General features: G+C 41.5%; 1 protein-coding gene across 4 annotated transcripts in view; it reads left to right on the top strand.

Annotated features, from left to right (window-relative positions):
• The first annotated feature begins 798 nt into the window (after positions 1 to 798).
• The window catches only part of LOC142775837 (uncharacterized), a 37,669-nt gene continuing 12,437 nt past the window's right edge, over positions 799 to 26,030 (top strand). Inside the window, exons 1-4 of one of the 4 annotated variants that reach the window (XM_075878059.1) lie at positions 985 to 2,163; positions 2,697 to 2,954; positions 3,615 to 3,659; positions 18,597 to 25,632. In XM_075878059.1, the coding sequence (XP_075734174.1) occupies positions 2,858 to 2,954; positions 3,615 to 3,659; positions 18,597 to 18,685 (231 nt within the window). In that variant the 5' untranslated portion in view covers positions 985 to 2,163; positions 2,697 to 2,857 and the 3' untranslated portion in view covers positions 18,686 to 25,632. Of the gene's footprint in view, positions 2,164 to 2,696; positions 2,955 to 3,536; positions 3,660 to 18,596; positions 25,633 to 26,030 lie in introns of those variants that run through there. The other 3 variants (XM_075878056.1, XM_075878057.1, XM_075878058.1) reach the window with 3 other exon arrangements.

Here is a 26,030-nt window from a genome sequence, read left to right as displayed (position 1 = left end):
TTGTTTCCCTTGTACGCAGTGGATGGTGTTGACAACCACCACCGTCCAATTAGTTCGAAGTCGCAGTAATTGAAGAATTCTATTGGGCGTCAATGGCATTAAACTACGCATGTAAAGATTTGTGGTTGGATGAAAACCAATGTGATACGTGAATGGTCGGTGCATTCGAACGCGACATGACATAGGATCAACCTTATTTGTTATGTTGTTGTGTTGCGCCCCATCTCATCCAATTAAAAGTGCGACTCGAGATCCTTGCCTCATTGGTGGAAATTACCACCAAAGAGGTTAATAGGAGCACATTCTTTGCACGCTATTGGAAATAAAAATGAGAGGAAGTTTTCAGTGAGTGGTTCCTAAAGTTTGTGCTCTAGTGTACTTTCATTGGCTCTAACTGTCCAATGGTTGCGATCTCTTAAATACAGCTGTCGATACACTTTGGGACGATCTGGAACAAAGCGTACTTTGTAAGCGTATTAGGGGTGCGCGTGATTACGCATGGAACTACAAACAGATCATGCATTTTCACCTTCACTGTTCAGACACCGATATGGACCGTGATATTATGGCAAGCAATCGGAATGAAATGACCCTAGTAACTTTGTATGACACCGAAAATATGCAAACCCTCACGATTCTGGAGCAAACCTTGGCTGAATTCATCCCTGCGTCAATTACCAGCCATTTAACTTGGCACACGAACATCATTCAAAGGTAGAGCGAGCCACTGACATGTATTTTGTGCGACGTAGCGACCACTTAACCTGAGAATAATAGCGTTGCGAAGGCGAATCCCCTGTCGCATGCTCTGATCGAAGCAGACGACAAACGTGAGCAGACGACGGCTTGGCCGACAGGCACAGCTTGTGATTGGTTGTGAAGCAATACCCTCTACATCAGCTCACTCCGTGACGTTGCCAAAACACTTCTTTCATCTGGCACGCCTGTCGTGTTCGTCATATCACCCCCCTCGCACATAAGAGAAAATTTTGTCATGCCGTGAAAATTGTGCAAGTACTTTCTAAGAGCTCTCTTATCATCTTATGTGCTGCGCAGTTGTCGAAAACAACATGGCGTCGTAAACAGCATATCGGTCGGTGCGACTTTCAGCAAACGCTTCTCGCACGAGTTACTTCAGCGTTTGACCGGATGTGTTGTGATTACAGCAGCTCTTTTGGTGCGTGTAAGCAGTGCGGAAAGCTGTGGCAGTGCAATGGTGTACGGTGAAGCGCAGCGAAGCCTGTGCGTCGGTGTGGTTATCAAGCGGGGATCGGCGTCGATGTATCGACGGCAACTAGCACTCGAGAAGCCTGCAATGTGTGTTTGTGTGCCGGTAACAGTTCGTTCGCTTGACTTGCCAGTCTCTCAGTTTGGTGCTGTGCGACATTTCGGATTGACAGCGTTTTGACACGTTACTTGAGTGACCCCAAGTACGTACGGTAAACGTATGAACTACGCGCTCGGTTCTTGCTTCGCCACTAGTTAGCCCGTACGCTTCTATTTACTTGAGAGCAATGTACTGTTCGGGAGTGAAACGATGTTCGTTGTGAACAGTGGTGCTGTGTTGACGTTCCAAGACTTGTGAACAAGCTGTGCTCGTGTGACCGAAAATTGAAAGACAGCGTTGATAACTGTTTTGCCCTGCGAAGTCGTGGTGGGGCAGCTTGGCGCTTTTGTTTGTTAAGTCGTCACTTCTCCTTTTTGTGATAACCATAGTCCTAGCGCTGTGATGTGATCAACCAAAACTGCGAGATGCTACATTCTGTTGTGGATCGTGTTACTTTGGAAGCGCGCCTAGACTGTTCTTCGGTAACAAATTGAGAGTTCTATGTGGCAGCGAGAGCCCGTGAACGTCAAGCTTCCCTCCAGCCCCCCCCCCCCCCAAAAAAAAAGCAAAGATTTCACCGGTGCCTTGCTTTGGATGAAGTTGTAGGCCAATATCGCCTAACTACAGGTTTCCGAGTTCGTCTGGCCATCGTTTTGCACGGCACTATAGCCTTGACAACAGCCGGTCATGGCCAGTTCTTACACTTTATCAATGGACGTGCACGCCTGGCCAGCCCTTCATTGCTGTCATCGGCAGCTTCCAGTCTGCAGATGCCCTTTGCCTGTTGGCCGTACTTGGTTCTTTATGACACCGACGGCTACTAAATGCTGCCATCGGTGAGTTCACCTTGCAGAACTAAATTTCACCGGTACTATAATTCACGCAGTTCTATAACGTGTGCAAGTTTTTAAGCCCATCAGATGTAATGTTTCCCTATGGTAAGTTGAAGCATGAAAAATTTACTACTACTGTTATATACATACATATATTATGGAGCAAATACATAAAACGTTTTTTGTGATTTGATACAAGTGAGCTCTTGTTTATTATGAGGTTGGGCCTGTCGATTGACCACGTTTGATAGTTGGAAAGTTAATGTGAATTTATTTTTCAGGAGCCAGGTTGCACTTAAAAAATTTATGTTATTTTGGAAAATTAGTTCTATAGACGATTACCACTGTGGTAGTACTATACTTCAGTAGGACATATATATTGTGGTACGTAAATTTTACATGAGGCTTAAGTTTATTTCAAAGTGATTATAGCAGATTTTGGTCACTTTAACGAAGTGATATCTTCCTAAAATAAGTATTAGAAGTGAGTGCTTTTAATGATTGTTTTTAAATATCTCGTTTTTGGCTCTTCACAGATCGCAGAGATTGGTTTGTTAAGGTCCTGTGATGCATCGGTTGCACATTCTGGCACATCAATCCTCATCATTACTTGGAGCACCTGTACAAAAATAGGAAGGACACGTTCTCCCTAACTGTGCAAACCTATGTCACTGCTGGGACTGTTATCATTCAGCGGATGTGGCGTGGAAGCATGCATGGCAGCCTCATATGGATGGACTGCAATCTGCTTGGGAGCTTCGAGGGCACAAAACTGCCTAACGGCTGGCTGCAAGGTTAGTTTTTTTTAATACATACGATTACGTGAACACCACTTACTGTGCACAAATTGAAAACCCAAGCATGGTTGTTTTCAGTGAATATTCTTACACATAATTCCTATTCAACATTTATAGAACTAAATTGCAAGATAATTGAGAATGTTGAAAGCTGAAAGCCGGCCGCTTATGAATGAAACTCCAATAATCTGAGACTCAAAAGCTTGTGCTTTGAAATGAGCACAAATACTTTGATTCCTTATTGAGCTCTCGACTTGTGACTCCCTCTGGGGATCAAGTGCTCTGGAAGGAAATAGCAAGTGGGTGAAAATTGCCTGGCTGTTCACAACTTGCAAGGAGAAAGACCTATTGAAGAAGCCTCAGATGACATAGGGCCAGTAACTGCATATTTTACCTAATGTAGCTTATTCTCTCTCAGTGCTGTTGCTTGTGTTTCAGCCGAACATGTTCACCACGATTGCATAGTGATATATATTTTTCTACAAATTGTACCTGACCTAAGTATGCATTGTTGATCTCTAAAGGTGACGTTGAGTGTGTTTCAAAGCCATGGCTTCTCATTTCTTTGTCTGTGGCTAGCCTATTTCTGCAGCAGAGCGATGCAGCTAGCACACACGCAATCCAAGTCATGGAGCGCTCCTTTGGTGTTCTGTGCAGGATGCAGCATATCCATCCGGCAAGACACTGGTATCAACAATAATGGTGAGTGTTGGTGGCACCTGTAGGAGCCCGTTGTGTTTGTTGCGTATGATTATTTGCCCTGATTAGGTGCAAATTTGAAAGGTTTCCTTCATTTAGAATAATAGATGTCAGCAACAAGCACACTCATAATCCACAAGTTCTTTGTGTCTTCTAGACTGCCCATTTGCTCCTATATGCGGTATGGTGAGCTGGTTATGTTAGACAGCCTTAAAATTATGAACATTGGCTGTTGTGTTGTAATGCAGTCTAACTTGTGTTTCTTAGTGAACCTATTTGTGGTCTACTTCTCGCACCCAGTGTAAAGTCGAAATAGAAGAAACTCTATTGGCTTTTTATGCCTGTCAGAAGTTTCATGTCTTCATCTATAACATTGTAGTTTTGCTCTTGTATCATATTAAATATATTTTCAGTCTTCACTGTTTGTGTGTGTGTGTGTTGAGGCTTGTCACTGGCTTCTGAAAATACAATATCTGTAAATATGAGCACATAATTGACAACTATACACTCTTGCATGTAGCATGGTTGTAACAATGATCTGTAGTTTTCTAAGTTCCAGCAGTAACAAGGGGTTCGGTTCTCCACGGTCATGAACAGTTTATCAAGAACAGAGCACAGAAGACCAACAAGTATAAAGGGATTGCCAGTGACTGTTCTCCAGCTCAAAGTTTACAACAGCAGAAAGAGCACATTGTGATGTCAGGAGCAGCTGCTGCTTAACTTCTTAGCAGTGCATTATTCAGCAGTTCATTTGCTTGCATTCGAATTTATTTAAATTTTGCATGGAAGATACCAAACTATGACACTAATTTAAAGGCTGCTGTAGTGTTAGTGGGCAAATATTTTTGAGCTGAAGTTTTTAACATGTGTGTTAAGTGCCTGCGTGCCTCTACATTTACATGCCAGAAATCACAGCATCTATGGTCGCCAATGATAACTGTGTTTGCATTCTTTGTAGTACAAGAAGTAAAGCCATGGATGCAGTAATCATGTACTTAGTCGATGTAATCCTTCAGTGTACACTCATTTGTATAGCACCAATGATGCCATGAGTGTATAAGCTCTGGGAAGTGAATCTATGTGAATTATTTTATTTGGAAGGAAGAGAATCATCATTACTCCTAGTATATGTTAACAGTAGATTTTAGTGCTTGGGTATTATCCCACTGCCTATCCGTCCTTCAACAGTCTACTAATCTACTGTGTAAGTGTATTTTTTTAAATGTATACTTTGCTCGGATACATTTGTTCATAATGTAATGCAAGTGACTTATCATCTATGCAGCTCTACTCAGACTAGAAACAAAAATATTTATTTTTATATGTAGCTATAGCGTGCATTCAATTGTGTTTTTCTAGGTGCCTGTACAATTGTTTAGCCCTACAAAAGTGCTGGTATACCCTAATATTGAATCTGGCATCTTAAAATGGCTTGTTAGTGGAAGTAAGAATGTGTTTACAACAAATATTACTAATCACAGATGAACTGTGAAAACTCTGTGAAAATTTATTTACATTTATTGAACTTTGTGAAGGCAAATGTTGTTATGTTCTTTTATTGTGGTCCCTGTTTCATGCAAATGACACATAATTACTTTGCAGTGGCATAGTATTAGTTGTTATTTTACACATATGTGCTGAGCAACATCGCAGTTGAGGCCAGCAGCAAGACATACATGCAGTGCACTGGAGCATCACCTCACATAGTGTACAGTCTTTGCCCACCAGTAAACTCAATATTTTTCAAGCAGACTAATAGACAGCTGTATGGGAACTGTGTTGATGCCCAAACTTTGAAGTCTTCTTGAGGAGTGTTTTTCATCATTTTTGTCCAAGTGAAGTAGCTACCCAAGGCCACAACTGGTGAGAATGTGGTGGTTTCCTCTCTCCAAAAGCACTCCTACCTGCTGCCTCAATGTTATTATGGGGTGAATTCACGAACTGGAAAAATAATTGGTCTTTGTTTTCTTGGCCGAAAGAGTCACTTCCACTGTTGAGCCACCACGACGCGCCAGAATAGAAACTTTTAGCTAAATAAAGTTGATTCTACTTTTGAGAAGTGTTTTGGGGAAACGAAATGGCACTTATAGCTGTCAATATAAACACTGTTTGCACCAAGGAGCTTAGTAGCTTATAATTGTATTATTCATGTATTGTCTAGAATTTACTCACGCTGTGCCAACTTTCAGCCCAAGTGTCCTAACATGCTTTGTTAGTGGGTTGTGAATGAGCCAAGCTATGTAAATTAACAGAGTGATATTGCGGACATGTACAAAATATTGATGCACAGCCCTTTTCTTTAGCAAGATATTGTCAAGGGCTTTATTCTTGTGTATTTAAAAAAACTGCTTGTCACTGGGCAGCAGCGGAAAACTTTGCATCAAGCTTTTGCGAGATGGTTTGAGACGGTGTTCAGACATAACAGTGCCGGTGGAATTCTCTCGTAAGTTACTTTCTGTAGTATATTCAAAATGAGTGTATTAGAATTGTTGTTTTATAGCCATTCATTTTATATTTACACCTGAGTGTGTGTATGTATGTATGTATGGGTGTACATATGTATATATGTGTGTGCGTATATGTATGTATGTATGTATGTATGTATGTATGTATGTATGTATGTATGTATGTATGTATGTATGTATGTATGTATGTATGTATCTTTTAAATGAGAATCCGTTTATCATTGGTGAGTAAGTTTGGTAATGATTTGGCTAAATTTGTGTCTAGTTATTTCTCTTTTGAGCCATTATACAATTCAATTTGTTTTGTACTGCATAAAAATAAATGTAACCTTACACAGAATATGTGTGTTCGAAAGAGTTTCATTTACCAACCTACAGTCATGGGCAAGAAATTGGGTAAAATGGAACGAACCTGCGAAGATTAGTTTCGAGCATAGCTACTCTACATGGCATATCTCGTACACATTGCATTGGTTGAATATGTCGATTTCAACCTTTCAATTTTAATCAGAATAAGCAAGCTATCACCTGTGGTTGTATATGTGTGTGATATTTATGCATACTGTGATACCGGTTCGCAATTACAATTAAGGTCACAAACCTAGTCAAGCTGAATACACGAATTTTGTCCATGCACCTTTCTTCTGCACTGCAACTGTTGTTAATAAAAAATAAACTTCAGTTTTGAAATTTATTCTAGTAACCAAAAGCAGGGTATCTCTTTATCACACAAATCAAATTGCCATTGTTCTGTTCCTTTCTGGACAATAGGGGACCCTCTCAGCAGAACTCGATTAACTGCTATAGTTCATTTTAACCATTGACAGCGACATTACACTGAAGCGTGCAGCATGACAAATAGCGGGAGAGAAGCCACAAACTAATCACTCTGTTTGCGTCAGCTCTAACTGCCCGTGCTCTTTGGTCTTGCTGCATGTGATGATGCCCACCAAATTAGCACGAAAGCGTGTCCCTACAAAGGCAGTCAACTTGGCTGCAAGCAGTTAGCTCACTGCATGTGTAGATTTTCTTCAAAACACCGTGAAGACTGATTGCTGGTCGAATATCCAAACACGTGAAAAGTAATATACCAGGTATGATATTGGTATTTCAGCACTGGACACTTTTGCGATAAGAGAGGATGGAGGAGAAAATTATCAACCCTGAATTGTTTAATTTTTTAAGGAACACAGTACAGCGCTTTTGGGTCAAAAGGGGAGTGAAAGAAGCAAGTGCGAAAGCCTACTTCTCAAAAAACTAGTACCCGCCACCACGCATATTGTCAGGCCGGGCGACCTCTTGAAAAAAAAAGTGCTCAGTGATTCTGCGAATCGAACCAAGTACCTCCTAGATTGTAGTTGAGCGCTGTAACCGCTCGTCCACTGCAGCAGTGCTTGTTTACGCCCTATTGCTGATATATCCTAATTCCTTCGAATGAAGCCAAATGCAAAAACGTCCCGTGAAACTTTGTCAAAAATAGAAAAAATAGTTAGAATACGTTTTCCCAAGGTTACTAGAAGATAGAAACCGCCACGTGTGACTGTATAACCGTGCGCTATTTATTCTTGTACATTACTGTCATGACGTTGGGATAGCCGGCTCTAACGTACGCTACCTTCTCATAGTTTGCCAAATATAGATAAGAAAATAAAAATATATATCGGCCTGTGACAACGCTAATCAACTATTATGAGTTCACTGTCACTAGTGTCACTTTCACTAGATGAATGCTCAGTTTGCTTCCATTATCGTTATTTAGGAAAGTTTTGGCTCAATAACTCAACTCTCTTAATTAGCATTGATTCTCACACCTAAGGACAGTCACACTTCATCTCGCTTTCTGAGTGGCTGTCACTCCCATATAACGCGTACTCCACTTTTGTATGCTCTCCGAGCATCTGACGCTGCTTTGCGGATACTTTCTCTGACGTCTGCTGGCCAGCAAATTGTCTTTATTATCTATCAATTTCAAGCTTTCGCGAAGCCGAAACGAGAGTCTCTCTCTCTCTCTCTCTTTTCATCCTTTTCGCACGTGTGATAACGTCTCTCGACCTCAAGACTCGTATACACGTCCCTTGCTTCGTTTGCGCACTCAAACAACGCTGGGCGAAATATTTGCACCGTGTTTTGTGAAAAGCATTAGCACTGAGACACCTCCCGACGAGTCTCCCTCATTTTACGTAGACTTATACCTAAGCGTAAGCGTATGCACGTTCTCGCATTCCGGCTTTATAAAAATGCTGCGGTGCATGGAACCAGCGAAATTGCGCTCACAATTTCATTTGATTACCTGTTATCTATTTCCGCACAATTCGTCTGCAGGCACCAAAGTCGCTGATGTGTCTTGTAATAAGAATATTGTAACAAAGGCTACCTTTGACTATAGGTACAAAACACCCTTACGTTCACCACTATACCGTGCTAGATTGCACCGAATTAGTTAAGTAGCAGCGCAGCTTCAATGAAATGTAAGGTAACTGGTCGCGTTAAATAGGGGAAGACATTCGAGGCACATTTTCAAACATTGCATGCATCGATTTTTGGGTGGTTTCATTTATGTGGTACACCTGGAGTGTTGTTTACTTGTACTTGGCGAGATAGTGCATGGATTGCTCGGTGGCTTAAGGCCATCGAGCAATTATTTTTTTAGCTACAGTCGTTGATTAAAGGCGAGTGCTTGGCTTTGCACAGCCCACCAAAACGTCTATTACAACGTACGCGGCATCCCGTAAGCGCTGTAGCAGACGCTCGCGGAACTGAAACTTAGATGCAGCAAATCATTGGCTATCATCGTATACCTCGATGCTAGACGCTTTGCGTGCTACCTTGATATTATCGGCACACACTTCTTTCTTTCCTTGTCGTTTCATTGGCTATCGTGTGTCCTCCTTGCCCTCTTAAGTGCCGAATAAGTTAAATTCATACCCGCGCTATAGTAATCCCTCCAGATAAGAGAACTTTTGGCTAAGAAAATGCGTAGCCAAAGAGAAAGCTTTGTGAATTCGGCCCCTGGTGTTCACAGACACACTCTTCGCAATTAAATTGTCCGTAAGAACAAATTTAGCCAATTCTGATGCACTGCATTATCAGCCAAAACTGGTGACCTATGAAAAAGGTCATCATGCAATAAAAGATCTCCTTACGAAATTTTTAAATTTTGCGTGTGTGTACATGCGCACCTAAAACAGGAAAGAATATGCATGACCTCCTACAACCCCCCTCCACCCCCCCCCCCAAAAAAAAAAAACCCTGGCTACAGCATCGTTCGTCGGAGAGACACCCATCTATTCGATATAATGCTCGTCCGACTGCCACATGGCCACGATTGAGGCACCCGTGAACAGAATAAGAGCAAGACACGAGCGTGCACCTCCGCAATGTAGCATATTCAGACAACGCTTGAAGAGTGCTTTTGTGATGATGGCACTAACCTCATTGTATTTCACCGCAGGCAAGATTGAAGTGCTCCTCTGTGAAATTATTTTGATGTATTTCTCACAATATCAGAGTACATAGCGGGCTCCGACATGCTTTGAATTAGTAATTTCAATGTTATTTGGGTGTCAATGACAAATGCTACTAATTGTCATGTCAAAAGTTTTACTGACTTCAACTGTTATGGCATGCTGTCATCTTCATTGAACAATTACGCTAATTTTTGTTCAAATACACCGCATGCTGATAGTGAAGCAAACGTTCAGGCATTGTCTTTCTTCCTGATCACAAACCTTAAAAATGCAAGAAAAAGATGTGTTGCTCATCATGGTTTCTATGGGTTGGCCACTTTTTTTAGGTATAAAGGGGGAGAGGAATAATTGCGGAGTGAAATGATAGCAAGAAAAACTGCCTTGATAAATGCTGTGTAGTTTGTCGCAACTTGACCCTCCTAGCAAGAAGTGTGTCAGCTAGAAGACGAGAAAGCATCGTGAAGTACTCTCAATGAGTTCATTAAGCCTCGGTGCGGGCATCTTTTCGGAAAAATTAAAAAAATGAAGGTGGTTGTTTTATTCATCTGCATATTTATATATATATATATATATATATATATATATATATATATATATATATATATATATAAGGGAAAGAAGTGTATATCTAAGGGCTCGTTTTGCCGTGTTTTGACACAATAACAATGAGATCTAACAGACAGTAATGCCAAGGAATGTACTGGTGAAGTTATTAGAACCAATGGAATGTAAATAAGAAAAAAAAGTGGATGAAAAAATAACCAGCCGTGAGCAGGAATCGAACCTACGACCTTCGAATAACGCGTTCGATGCTCTAACCACTGAGCTACCACAGCGGCCTTCACCCCATCCACTTTTTTGGATTTATATGTGAATTTAGAAGTAGGAGTGACAGTCAGCGCCATCTATAAGCCAAACGACGAGTGTGAAAACAATCTTATGCGCATGTTTGGCGTCACGTAGCACGTGAACTTATTATGAGCGGGCAGCTGATTAATTGTCCCTCTTATACAACCTAAACGCACCCAAGTCTGCCATTACGAGACCCTCGTTCAATGAAATAAGGGAAAGAAGTGTATACCTAAGGGCTCGTTTTTCCGTGTTTTAACACAATATTAATGAGATATAACAGACAGTAATGCCAAGGAATGTACAGAGGAAGTTATTAGAACCAATGGAATGTAACTAAGAAAGAAAAGTGGATGAAAAAATAACCAGCCGTGAGCAGGAATGGAACCTAAGACCTTCGAATAACGCGTTCGATGCTCTAACCACTGAGCTACCACAGCGGCCTTCACCCCATCCACTTTTTTGGATTTATATGTGAATTTAGAAGTAGGAGTGACAGTCAGCGCCATCTATAAGCCAAACGACGAGTGTGAAAATACTCTAATGCGCATGTTTGGCGTCACGTAGCACGTGAACTTATTATGAGCGATGCTCATAATAAGTTCAGCATCGCTCATCGCTCAACGTATCCAGTCCACTCATTATTTTACAGTTTTGTTCTAGCAAACTGCCTGATTTTTTCCTAGAAAAATTGAATTGCTGCACAAACTTGAAGAAAAAAACAAGGGAGACAGGAAAGAGCGCATGAAAGAGCGCAGAAACTGCGCTCTTTCCTGTCTCCCTTGTTTTTTTCTTAAAGTTTGTGCAGCAATTCAATTTTTCAAGTATGAACCAACTAGTCTGCAAAAAAGTATTGCTTCAACTAATTTTTTCACCGATGATACAGTTTGCTTAGGTAAAAATTGGATGAATAATTCCTCTTTTCTGGCTATTTTTAAAGGTATTTTTGCTATTTATTGCCTGTTATGTTGTGTTGGACATGCTTTGTAAATTTGTAAAACCTTTTCAGGGCATCTACCATCACGTTTAAAAGATTTTTTGTCTATGGTAATCGGATTACGTCTAGGAAGTGCGACTTAACCACAGTAAATTATAGGCTGTAAAGTTCTAAAAATAATTACGGGCTTTAGAGTGATACTAATGGCTATATCGCTCGTCATGCGCCTAACCAGGCTACCTGCTTACACATATATAATTTTCACTGGTGCAGCAAATGCTTAAGATATTGAAGTAGCCCTATCGGCTGCTATAGTTGCTGTTCAGGCGAGTTGGTGTTCCATAGCTGCAGCCTGAATTAGCGCAGCACGAAAAAACTACAAAAACACTATTCTTGTCTGTTTGTGTGCGGTGTGTTTTCTTTATATATATATATATATATATATATATATATATATATATATATATATATATATATATATATATATATATGTGTGTGTGTGTGTGTGTGTTTGTCAGCTGCCAGCTCGTAATAAGTTCGCGTGCTACGTGATGCCAAACCGGCTCATAAAGAGTGTGCCCCACTCACCTCCATGGCTACAGGTGGCACTGACTGACACTCCCACGTTTAATTTCACATATAAGCCCAATAAAGTGGCTGGGGAGATAGCCAACGTGGTTGCTCAGTGGTAGAGCATAGAACGCGTTATTCGAAGGTCGCAGGTTCGGTTCCTGCTCACGGCAAGTTATCTTTTCACCCACTTTTATTTTTTCACATTTACTTCACAATTGATTTAATAACTTCTCTTATACATTCCTTGGCATTATTGTTTGTTAGATCTCGTTAATAATGTGTCAGAACACCAAAACACGTAAAAATGAGCCCTTAATTATACACTTCTTTGCCCTATATATATGTATATATATATATATATATATATATATATATATATATATATATATATATATATATATATGATGCATATATCACTTCAGTTCAATAACTGGAAGAATAAAGGTGAGGTGGATTATGTTCGGCAACCATTCTGAAATCATGAAAGGTAATCTGCTATTAACCCTCAAGAGGATGGTATATAACAGCTGCATCTTGCAGTGCTTACCTACGGAGCAAAAACCTGAAGGTTTACAAAAAGGGTTCAGGTTAAATTGAGGACGACGCAGCGAGCGATGGAGAGCAAAATAATAGGCCTAACCTTAAGAGTCAAGAAGAGGGCAGAGTTGGTCAGGGAACAAACCGGCGTTAAGGATAACATAGGGGAAATCAAGAAAAAATGGGGATGGGCCGGAAACGTAGCACGAAGGCAGGATAACTGCTAGTCCTTCACGGTAACTGAATGGTTTCCTAATGAAGGCGACTGCACGAAGGGGAGACAGGAAGTTAGGTGAGCAGATGAAATAAAAAAATTCGCAGAGATAACGCTCCAACGGAAAGCAGAAGACCGGGTTGGTTGGCAGATCACGGAAAAAACCTTTGCTCTGCAGTGGGCGTAGACAGGCTTATGATGGTGATGATAATGATGACACTTGATTTGAACCTATGTGATTGCACGTTTGTTTAGCCATATCTGAGCGAAAACACATAAGAAATCCTTTAGAACCAACGTGTTCTTTCTTGTGCGTATGTATGCTATTATTGATACGACAGCCGCTTAAACTCTTGGTGTTATTTTGTTTGGTCTGTTGTCAGAGAATTGTAGTCTCGTTATTTTATCAATTTTATATCGTTTAGCGTTGTTTTTATTGTATAGACTGCAAGAGAATCTTCTCGGTAGCAGAGTGATAACTGAATGTACATGGCATTTTACGACATGACAGCGGAATAACACATTGACTGTTCGGCATCGACACTTTCAGTCGTCTGTTTCGCATTTTTATTCTTCCAGAAGATTTGGGGAGTTTTACTTAACGACGTGGACGTTCAAGAAGCTTTTTATCGAGCACGAACTGACGACAATTTGAACAATTGTGGGAACTCGGCCGCGTCTTCAAAACTACAGCACACCCAGATGGTAAACCATGTTACTATACGGCAACATACAGTTTCCGCAACGTTCGCTTCATTAGAACATTATTTGGGTCTACACGCATTTGCACAATTGTGTACTAAAAGTACCACAATTTGCATTAAGCATTAGAGACCAGATGAAGAACAGAAAAAAAAAAAGCCCAGACATATCTCGACGTCTCATTTTTTTGGTGACGTAAAGCGCTGACTCTCCGATTTCTCTGGGATTTCTCACCGGGGCATAAAAATCGGACCTCTCGTGGGAAAAATAGCTTGAGTCGTTCCGAAGTCTTCACAAGTTTAATTACGAATTCCAAAAAAAGTTTTCTCGGTGAATGAGCGATTATGGAATTTTGTTTAGTTCTAGCACCTTTTTTCTTCGTATCTTTCTCGAGTTCTGAACTTGGCGATTCATTACGGAGAAGCAAATAATAAGGCATAATAACTCTGCGGCAAAAAAGAAAAAACATCTAGAAAAAAATTGATATGTAAGAGGGGGGATGGGGAAATAGGGAGCATCTTTTTTTTTTTCGTGCACTTCTTTCTCCTTGTGTGCGAATTTTTTATAGATATCTGGGATCGGTGAATCTATAGCCTTTATTTCTTAGAGTGCCGGCGGGAGGATTTGTGTAAAGAAGTGATAACTCACGCATGCTCTTGTGAAATCAGGATCGAACCGGGTGCCGGTGGCCTCGGTTTACTTAAAGTTTTTTTTTTTGGAGGCTTTCTTTCTTACATGTAATGATTATCCCTTCTGTACTGCGTGCACCAAGATTATTCAAAAATATTATGTTATATACTGCTCAGTGTATTCATTCGCTGATTTCACGTTTTGCTTCCCAACACTATCGCGTGGCGTGGGCATTGACAAGCTTTGCGCTGATCACTTTTGCGCATAATTATTCCGCTTGCGGCAGCGGCTGTATTGACACTGACACTTCTGAATAGCTAAGTGATTTCTCCCTTTTTTTTTTAGCGCGAACAGTCTCGCGATTATGGCTCCCGCTGTGCTGGCGCCAGTTGCAGCTCGTCAGCAGCGCTCTTCGAGCTTTAGTGATGCTCAGTGTAAAGTGCAAGCAAACGCATTTAGGCAGTTGAGAGTAGTGCCCGTTATTCACTTGATGTACCATCTGTATATGACGTGATTGTAGAAAAACGAAACGAAAAAAAAAACGAAAATCAAGCGTTTTTTGGGAAGATGTTTTATTTGTCATTAGAAACATTTTGTGCCCAAACATGTCTTGCTAGTATTATATTGTATCACCGATAACTACATATTCTTTTTCATCTTTTTTGCATCGTTGGAACAGCACGACATTCAGTCAAAAATGCAGCACATTTTTATTCAGATGAGTGCTGTACTTTTCAAGTTCATGCTGTATCCGTAGACTGTTGGAAAGAATTTGTCCACTCGTTTCCTCAAAAATGAACTTGCTGCGAATTTAAAAAAATATATTTACAGCATAAAAAGTAAACAAAAGAAGTTAAATGCAAGGCTAGGAATATTTCGTATTCCCAAATATATCGAGGCAAAAGCTAAAAGCAAGTGCTTACAAAAAACAATAATAGCAACAAACGTTGCTCTGTTCGTCTCGAAAGCAAGAAGGCGTACTTAGTTCCAGATGGCGAATACCGCACAGATGGTTCCAGAAATTTACTCGTGTTTCCTGCGAACCGAGCTTTGAATTCCCCAACGGAAGTTACTTTGCCGGATTAAATAAATCAGCTTGCACAATGCTTTCGTTTGGCCACGCATTCTGAAAAGAGGAGTCTGTAGTGGGTTCGCACAAAATTTAGAGCGATAAATGGCAAACAGATTGCATGCAGTATCACATTAGTTCTTTTTCTACTTCTCTACAGCTGTTTTCTTTTCACTTATGTTAGCTATCATAATTGATGTTCAATGCAGTCTGCTCTCTATCTTATTTGCGAAATTTTGAGGCAGACTGAGCACAAAGTCTTGAAAGAAACAAGAGCTCATATCTGCGTTGCTACGATCAAAGTTCGTCTCTGCTGCCACGCATCGCCTTAACTGATTCCGCATTCAGACAGTGCAATGTTATCCGCGGTTCGTTAATGCAACGTCGTTTTTTTGTATTGTCGGACTTGACGGCGCCTTCTACGTTCCTTGCGAAACCATAAACCACATGTTGAAGAAAATTGACTCAAGCACTTTTTTTCTGAACTTCTGGAACCGGCACTTACAGAGCCCTTTTTCAAAGCAACAATAATGGAGGTATATACCGACGACAGGCTAACAAACACAAAAAAGAGTGTCGCTTATTTGTTTATGTAATTGTTGACCTAATATTTATTTATTTACTGAAAATGAATATTTACTGCACACTACTTTTTGATTGTGGGGAGAAAAGCCAATACGCAAGTGGTGTGGCATGAGTAATATCAGCTGATTGTTGACTTGAGCTAACGCTAGTGCAACGGCTCAGACATATACAACCAGTGGTGTCGTGTAGGACGGCAACCACTAAACCCCAACCATAGTGTTTCTTCCGGGGACATTTCACTATAGTAATCAGACATGCAGCGATTCATAAGGTATTGCGCGTTCAGACGCAGACGGGGTTTATATTTCCAGTACGGTTCTTGTTTATAGACTTGCTACGGACGTTGCATGTTCCAAGTCATTTTGGGTCGTTTTAATACACCTCTCAGAGTGCTTCTCATAATAATCGTCGACTGCCAATGCTGAATAGGGTGATTTTCATGTCAATGTCTTCTTTGCTAAAAATTGGTGCGAGGACAATGGTCTCTTGAACTTTTTTCCTCCTCTAAATCTTTTCGTCGCCTTTTCAAAATAGGCAGAGCATTGGGCTATTGCATTTCAAACAGAACTTTCCTTCTTGTGCGTTCTTCCGGTGCACCTTTTGAGTTTTTTGTGGCATCTGCCATCCAAGAAGCGATCCAGTATAGCACCTCGCTCCGGAGCACTAGAAACACTCCCAGACATAAGATGAAGTGCGTGACACTTTAACTTTTCGACCTCAAAAGCGGAAAGATCGTTTTTCTTTGCATGCATCTACCGTGTGAGACGCGCTTTCTTCAAAGCAGTCCATTTCGACACCATTCAAATAAAATAAAAGCTGTATAAAAGAAAACAACTGGCCCAGCTCTTTTAACGTCATTCTTTCTTTTTGTTATTTTTCTTGCATGAAAACAACAGAATATCCCACCGACTGGACACTGATGCCATCTCAGCAGCTTCGCGTAGCGCAAGGCAGCCTCGTCGCGTGCTACTCGGGGAGCAGTGGCGGGGGCTACACGGCATTTCTTGGAAGAAGTCCTTCGCATCACAAATTCGTTGCATTTCGGAGCATGACGCGCACTCCTGGCCCGGCGCCTGCTCTAAATCGCGTCCCGTTGACCCGCCACGAAGCACCCGTCTCAGTTGTCCCCGCCGTTTGTCCGAATGTGGCGAGTAAGGGGAGTGGCTCAGGGCCCTTATTAGGCGATTTAGTTCTGAATGCAGGCATCGGGACCTCCTCGCGTGCGTCAATATTTCACGGCTCTCGGACGGTGTCGCATGGCGCCTTTCTCCTGCGACTTTGTTCCCACTTTTCCGCTACGCTACCAGGAAGGCTGGATCCTCGAACAGAGATTTCCAGGCGAGCCGCGCGACCGTCGCGGCTGACTTGAAATGCGAGTATCGCCAAGCATCGAAAGGTTGAAGAGGACTCCAATTACCAGGCAGGGAGCGCGATTCTCGGGAACAGAGCTGGAGGAGACGACCGTGGAACCCTAGCGTTGACGTTTCGAAGCAACACGACTCTTATACGGCGCGCAGAAAATATGGACGTTAATTACGGCGCTAACTGACCACTGCGATTGTGGTGCACAAATGCATCAGATTCTCGGTGTCAACGTGAGGCCTGTGTATAGTAAAGTTGCGAAATCTTTAATGTGTACCATTTTTTTACTATATTCAGGCAGAACAACCTTCTTTATTTTATTAGCGTCAATATCGCTCTAACAATCTCCGGTGCAACCTTGGATATTTTGGCAATCATTAATAAACAAGCACAGTGGGTTAAAGAAATGGAGACAAATGAGAATGACACCCACATCTGCAAGGACATAACAGTTTGGTATTGATGAAAGGAAGAAGTAGGTACCCTACTGCACTGAGATGCGCAATACGATAATGAAAAAAGAGCATGATCTACTTTAGAATATCTTTATTAAAAGCCAGTTGTTAGCGACATGTAAAGAATCATTTTGTTACAGCATGACAAGAACTAGAAAAATACTAAGGCACACATACGACAGGACACACATTCGACAGATCCTGCCGTATGCGCGCCTTTTTTTATTTTGTTCTCGTTCTTGTCGTGCTGTAACATAATGTATCAGTATTAACTAGCCCCACACATTGCACTACTAAGGGTAAAAAATGTTTGCCGTTCACAGTAGATTTAGATATGGGATCTCTTGGGGTGCAAATGCAACAAACTGCGAGCGGACGCATGAGCTGTCAGACTTCGGGATGAAATGTGTTTTTACGATCTCACGTGTTATTTGCGATCTGTGCTCAGCTACCGACTCACTTCACTACTGAACTTAAATTACCTGAAGAGACAGGCAAGACCTGTCCGAAAGCGCTTTACAATCTCTGAAAATGGTTCCATAGAAGTTATTACGAATGAGTTAAAATGGCACAGCCTGTACTGCATGCACTGATGATAACTGCACTAACGACAGGTCTACGCAGGATAGGACGAAGTCCAGGAAAGGTTATTTCTGAAAGTAGTAAACATTAGTTGGGTGCCATTGGTTTTGCTGTTATGTTGCCCATCTGTTGATGGATCATCTTGTTTGTCGTGGCCGTCACTGAGACATCACTTAAAGCCGGCACATCATATCATAGAGCAACATGACCCTTTGAACAGAGACATGGTAACACCAGTCTTAAACAAGACATCGTTTAAAAGAGTGCAGCTAATATTTCTACTGTTCCGGTGATTTAGTATTTTTGCTGAGAATGCTTTAAATGAAATTTCTTTCTCTATGAAGAGTTTATTTCTTGTGTACCTTCTGTTTGGCTGCTGTAGCTACAGCCTTATTCCTCTTTATCATCTCTCTCACCCCCCCCCCCCTTTTTTTTCTACTTATGCCTTATGTCTCGCTATTCAGTAGTGGCCTGCTTACAGAAAATCTTGTTATCCTCTTCTCCATATGTTAGTATTAGATAACAAGGCAGCCCCGGAAAGCATCACAAAGCACGCAGCGTTCAATGGAAAGAAAAACTATGCGGCGGAAAACATTGTATGAGGCAAAAAACAAGGGTGAGTGATATTCTAGTTGATATTAAGCAAACAAATTTGACTTTGTGAGCCGTGTTATGGCTAGGACTAACAAAGAGGGACCAGTAAGAACTACCGAGTTTGTAGATTGCAACAACCCAACTTTTTCTCTGCCGGCCCTTAGTAGGGTGATGAAAACTTCAGTAGGGTGATGAAATGAAAAATTTCACAGAAGTAAGATGAAATCGTCTTGCTCTCCCTACGGTGAATTCGAGATCGTTTGAAAAGACCTTCATCCTGTAGGGGGACAGAGAATAGGCTAAAGATGATGACATGGAAGATCTGGCTTTGTAAGGTACCAAATGAGTTCCCATTTTTTTAAATAGAGCAATATTGTTATCTTCGCAACTATCATACCACTTGTTAGGCATTTATGTTAGCCATAATTATTATTTGATTATTTTCGTCGTACAGTGGCGATGTTTTCGCTGTATTGATGCTTATTTGTCTTTTAGCACGTGGAAAGCAGGGCCTAGTGTTCTCCTGTCGCTGACGTTGTATGTTCCTTCTCAATATTTTCTTTGCTGATCCAAATTTCTTTGGTGGAGCAGACTTACGCGTATGCTATGTTGTCACCATACGCTTCTCGGCCAGTGGCCATAGTATTGAGCCCCTCTTCTCTCTTTTTCTTGTTTTTTTTTTCCTTGTTAGAGACTGCGTGCGATGCATGCATGTAATTTCCGAGTCCCAAACTTCATTCAAGAACTACACTTTCGTTTCCCACTACAGAACCTACGTGTGTTAACCATTATTCTGCTTTACCAGTGTTGCCAGCGTCTAGAGGCACACAGTCTTCAACGAAATGTATGTCCAAAACTTTTGAAGCCACCCGTGGCTTCAAAAGTAGGCGCGACTGGCTAGGCGTGAACTATTTTATTCTAATCTATAACAAAAGCATGACATGAACACAAACAGACAGCATATACACAAATCGACAGCCTGACCTATTAAGCATATCACCAAGGAACTTGGTTGCTTTAGAATGTGAAAACCTGTATCTCTTCTTTATTGTACTTGTGATTAAGTAGTGGGAGAATCACGAAAGAGGTTGAGGTTCACTACATTTAGAGATGTATATTAGCAACGTTGTTGGCATCACTTTCTTTGGCCGATTGAAAGTAAAAACATCGCAAAACACATTGCCTTATTTATTTATTTATTTATTTATTTATTTATTTATTTATTTATTTTGTTATTTAAAATTTGTTACAGGCCTGATGGCCTTGAGTAAGGGGGGCTCTAAAATAACGTCAATGATCAGAAAGATATGAAGAAATCAAGCACCACTAGGAAACGACACAGAAACAAAACTGAACACTTCATGCATAGCATGTACATAATGCAATTATATTGGAAATAAATACATGATGTATACATATTAGTGGCACAATACACATATATACATATGTACATATACATACACATGTTTACAAAATTGTGTTTTCAATAATAAACGACTTCAGTGGAAATGAGCAATTATTTGGTGGTGCAATGTGTCAGGGTTGGACAATGAAACTATGTTGTCTGGCAGATTATTTCATAATGTAATGGCTCCTGGGAGTTCTGATGAGCTCAATGTTAATGTACGACCATATGTTCGTGTAAAACTCAAATTATTATGCAATCCTCTGGATGTTCGGGACGGGACATCGCGATGAAGTGAACATAGCCTATCAGAGTTGACATACTGTTGGAATAATGTTAGTAGGGCCATGTCATGGTGCGTTGCTAAGGACTGTGGGGGCAAAAATCAGTTTCAATTCGTGTGACACTGCTGTAGTAAATACTTAGTGAAACTTGGCGTTTTTTTTCATTTCGTGTTATTTATATTTGACGGCTTTTAAACCATGCCATAGGCTGCCCTCGAAGACTTCAAGTTGTGAACAGATGACGAAACGTCAGTCACGTATGTTCCATTTTCCATATCTACCTGCATATCCACGTATATTCCGTGTAGTTTTTCAAAAAGATTTTTAAATTGCTGTTTAGTTGTCTATACATCTTGTCACCTGAACTTCGCAACGTTTAACGCTAGAACCTTATCTAGTTAGGAAAGTCTAGCTGTACTATTCGAGGAGCTAGAGGGTGTTAAATGAGATATATTAGGGCTCAGTGAGGTTAGGAGGACAGACGAGGCCTATACGGGGCTACAGAATGGGCACGTCCTTTGCTATCGGGGCTTGGCAGACAGAAGAGAACTGGAAGTGAGGTTCCTAATTCACAGAAACATAGCTGGCAACATAGAGGAATACTATAGCATTACTAAAAGGCTGGTAGGTGTCGTAATTAAACTGAATATAAGATACAAGATGAAGGTAGTACAGTTTTACGCGCCTACATCCAGCCATGATGACGCTTCAGTTGAAAGCTTCTATGAAGACGTGGAATCGGCAATGAGTAAGGTAAAAACACAGTATACTATAGTGATGGGCGACTTTAGTGCAAAGATAGGAAAGAAGCAGGCTGGAGACTAGGCAGTAGGAGATTACGGCATCGGTACTAGAAACGCCAGAGGAGAGCTACTAGTAAATTCGCAGAACGCAATAATTTACGGATTTTGAATACCTTCTACCGAAAACAAGAAAGCCGCAAGTGGACATGGAGGAGCCCTAATGGCGAAAATAAGAACGAAATAGACTTTATAATGAGTGCCCACCCAGGCATCGTGCAGGATGTAGAAGTGGTTGGCAAGGTACGATGCAGTGACCATAGAATGGTACGGTCACGAATTCGCCTAGACTTGAAGAACGGCAGAAACTGATACGCAAGAAGCCAATCAATGAGCTAGCACTGAGAGGGAAAGTACAGGAATTCAGAGTGTCGCTGCAGAACAGGTACTCGGCTCTTAGTGAGGAAACCAGCCTTAGCGTAGATACAATGAATGATAATCTGACGAGTATCATTAAGGAGTGTGCAGTGGAAGTTAGAGGCAGGGTAGTTATACAGGACACTGGCAAGCTTTCCCAGGAAACGAAGAACCTAATTAAGAAGCGTCAAATCATGAAAGTAACAAGTACAACAGACAAAATAGAACTGGCTGAGCTTTCGAAGTTGATTAATAGACGTAAGGTATGCGATGTAAGAAGGTATAACATGGAGAGAATTGAACACGCTCTGAAAAACGGAAGAAGCGTCAAAGCAGTGGAGAGGAAACTTGGGAGAGGCAAAAGTCGGATGTATGCACTAAGGGACAAAGAGGGCAAAATAACTACCAATATGGATAGGATAGTTAAAATAGTGGAGGAGTTTTACAGAGATCTGTACAGTAGCCGAGACAACCACGACCTTAAACTATAAGAACTAGCAGTAACTCAGATGACACCCCACCAGTAATGATAGAAGAAGTTAGAAAAGCTTTGGAGAGCATGCAAAGAGGCAAAGCTGCTGGTGAGGATCAGTTAGGATCAGATCTGCTGAAAAATGGAGCACAGATTGTGTTAGAAAAACTAGCCACCCCGTTTACAAGTGTCTCCAGACGGGAAGAGTACCAGAGTCTTGGAAGAACGCTAACATCATCTTAATACATAAGAAAGGAGATGACAAGGACTTGAACAGTTACAGGCCGATCAGCTTGCTCTCTGTAGTATACAAGCTATTTACAAAGGTAAATGCTGACAGAGTAAAGAAAACATTAGAATTCAATCAACCAAAGAAACAAGCAGAATTTCGAACAGGCTACTCAACAATTTACCACAATCATACTATTAATCAAGTAATAGAGAAATGCTCAGAGTATAACCAACCACTATACATAGCCTTCATAGATTACTAGAAGGCGTTTGATTCAGTAGAAATATCAGCCGTCATGCAGACACTGCGGAATCAGGGCGTAGATGAAGTATATATAAACATTCTGGAAGAAATCTACAGGGGATCAACTGCTACCATAGTGCTTCATAAAGAAAGCAACAGAATACCAATCAAGAAGGATGTAAGGCAGGGGGACACAATCTCGCCAATGCTATTTACCTCGTGCTTACAGGAGGTTTTCAGAAGCCTAGAATGGGAACAGTTAGTGATAAGAGTTAATGGAGAATACCTTAGTAACCTGCGCTTCGCCGATGACATTGCATTGCTGAGTAACTCAGGAGACGAATTGCAACTCATGATTACGGAGTTAGACAAGGAGAGCAGAAAGGTGGGTCTTAAAATTAATCTGCAGAAAACGAAAGTAATTTACAACAACCTCGGAAAGGAGCAGCGCTTCGAGATAGGTAATAGTGCACTTGAAGTTGTAAAAGACTATGTCTACTTAGGGCAGGTAATAACCACAGAGCCGAACCACGAGATTGAAGTAACTAGAAGAATAAGAATGGGGTGAAGCACATTCGGCAAGCACTCTCAAATTATGACAGGTAGATTGCCACTATCCCTCAAGAGGAAGGTATATAACAGCTGTATCTTCCGGTACTTAGCTATGGAGCAGAAACCAGGAGACTTACAAAGCGGGTTCAGCTTAAATTGAGGACGACGCAGCGAGCAATGGAAAAAATGGTAGGTGTAACCTTAAGAGACAAGAAGAGAGCAGAGTGGATTAGGGGACAAAGGGGGGTTAAGGATATTATAGTTGAAATAAAGAAGAGGAAATGAACATGGGCCGGGCATGTAGCGCGTAGACAGGATAACCGCTGGTCATTAAGGGTAACTAACTGGATTCCCAGAGAAGGGAAGCGGGTTAGGGGGAGACAGAAGGTTAGGTGTGCTGATGAGATTAAGAAGTTTGCGGGTATAAATTGGCAGCAGCAAGCACAGGACCGGGTTAACTGGCGGAACATGGGAGAGGCCTTTGTCCTGCAGTGGACGTAGTCAGGCTAATGATGATGATGATGATGTTGACTTCTTCGCAGAGGTCCTCGAGTCACTTACCTCCTTGACCCCTTATGCTTTTTTTGCTCCGTATCATAATTATCTCGAGTGTATCATTCGAAAGCAAACTCGACGATTAGCTAACTAATTAACAAAGCTTCATTATTACTGACTATGCCCACAAAGTATACTGCACCAAGAAAAGTTACAGCTTTATCACATTTGCGTTTGGCGACGGAGAGCACACGTTTAGCAAAAATGAGAACAATGGAATATTGTATTAGTTAGAATAACTCTTTAGTATGGTAAATATAAGGTAATGGACTTTCTGATCTGAGGCTTAGACTTCTCTCTTTCTGTGCTTGCCCAAGTCGGCACTTTGAGTACTCAAGTCACGCGTGTTGAATTTAGTAGGTTGGGCTTCAGGGGTGAATGTAAAGGAAAGAAGGAACTTAATAGAAAGGAAAGGCGGGATGTTAATCACTATAGAAGGACTGGTATACTACCCTTTACCGGGGAAAGAGGGAACGGAGTTTTGAAGATTGATAAAAAAGGAGGGGAGTGAGCACGCACACATAGTCACACTTGCTAATCGACGTGCTGGAATGTCTCTTTGCTAACATAGTTGACGCAAAAAGTTTGTCAGCTATTTGGATTCGAAAAGACAATGACTTTGTGAAAGCCACTCTCTGCCATAAACGACAAATCAGAGTGACATCATTTCAACGTCGTCCAGTAACAGTCTGAAGACGTAAAGTGTTCGGGCAGTAGTGGTGCTGATCGCGCCGCCTACTTGCTGGATTCCAAGTGACTTCTTGTGCGACCACTCGAAATTGGTTGCAGCATTGGTCTTCAATAGGGGTATTGTTTCTACCATGTCCCCTTGGTGAGCTAATTGATCAACAATCTAGGCATTTTCATCGCCTATCACGCCGCAGATACTTGGCAGCCACTGAAATGTCACGCGGTGTCCTTCCTGTAATGCAGTGTGAAGCAGATGCCCAAACTTGAAGACCAATTGCTGGCATAGTCCGTAACACAGGCCTGACAACATCGGTTGCAAAGCTGTCTCGAATCACTGAAGGCTGACCATCGTTAAGACTGTTCGCGGTTGAGTACGTGCAGTGTAGCACAAAGAGCAGCAAATTTTGCAGCTGTCGATCATGTTGGGTAGTCGGTCTTGAAACTGACGGTAATAACCTTCGCTGGCACTGCCACGGCTCCGTACGAAGACTGCAGAGACGTTACCCCATCAGTATAGATATGTAAGTGATCAGCGCAGAAGACTGATAGATGCAATAGCACTGGTGAAGAGAGCTCAGACTTTTTCCTGATTTCCGGTACATTGAAGTTCACATCAAATCGGATGAAGCCCCATAGAGGTATCGCTGGCTTAGTCATGGGGCTGAAGCCCGACGATTGTGGGCAACACAGTTTGAAATGATTGCTTGATACAACGCCCGTGGTCTTTCTTCAAGCAGTGTGGCAAGGTGGTGGTAATGAGCCCACGAAGAATGCCTGACATGAGCTCTCGAGGCTTTCTCTGCAATGTGCATTTGTATGTGTTGTTCCCGTGCAATATATATAGTCGCATCAGTCGACGTGCATTTAGCCAAGCCGAAATCTTCTCTCTCTCTCTGATTCTATTTTCCTTACTTTTCGGTCTCTCATTAACCCTTTCGCAGTGCATGGTAGCAAACCACATACTTGCTTTCCGGTAAACCTCCCTGCATTTCTTCATACCATCTTTGGCAAGCCAAAAGAAACTGTGAGAGCCTGAGCTTTTACTGTCTGTAGAGTACATATTTGTCTTACAAGTATCAGTCACTAGGGGCAGACTGTATAGCAAAAATTCGAGAAACAGTGACATGTACAGTTGCAGCATTTCTTCCATCGACATGTCTCAGGTTTTTCCACACAGGTAGTAAAACAACTGGGAGATGGATGGGAGAACCTGTTTTATGTGACGCAAATGCTGCCTCTAACGTAGGTCTCTGTCTATGAATATACTCATTGATTTGTGGCTTTGGGCAAAAGTTATGGTCCACCCTTTAATAGAATTGTCTTGGTGCGTCATTGGCTTGTGTGAACGCCACTAAAGTACATTTTCCCGCATATTTGCACAGCGCAAGACTACGAGAAGTTACGACATAACTACAAAAGAAGAGACGTAGACAGAAAGAACGGTCTTTCTGTCCTTGTCTTTTCTTCTGTAGTTACGTCTTAACTACTCATAGTCTTGCGCTGTGCAACTATGTTGATTCCCAATCACCAACTACACCAAGCATGTCTTAACATTTTTCCGGGGAAATTTTCTGTCCTTGTTCGCCGAGGTAGCTCGCTGTCATAGTTGGAGCTTTTTGAAGCCTCGCTCGTATCTGGGGTCGTGTGACGGCTGATGTCCAGACGCATATGCTGTTTACGTATATAGATATCGCGATCTTACAAGGAAAATATTCGGAAAGCTTTAAAGTGCCAGATTGAATAGAGGAGGGCTTAATACTCCG

This window comes from Rhipicephalus microplus, chromosome X, assembly GCF_043290135.1.
Source record: "Rhipicephalus microplus isolate Deutch F79 chromosome X, USDA_Rmic, whole genome shotgun sequence".
Classification (NCBI taxonomy): Eukaryota; Metazoa; Arthropoda; class Arachnida; order Ixodida; family Ixodidae; genus Rhipicephalus; species Rhipicephalus microplus.
This window is presented reverse-complemented; position numbering and strand designations above follow the sequence as displayed.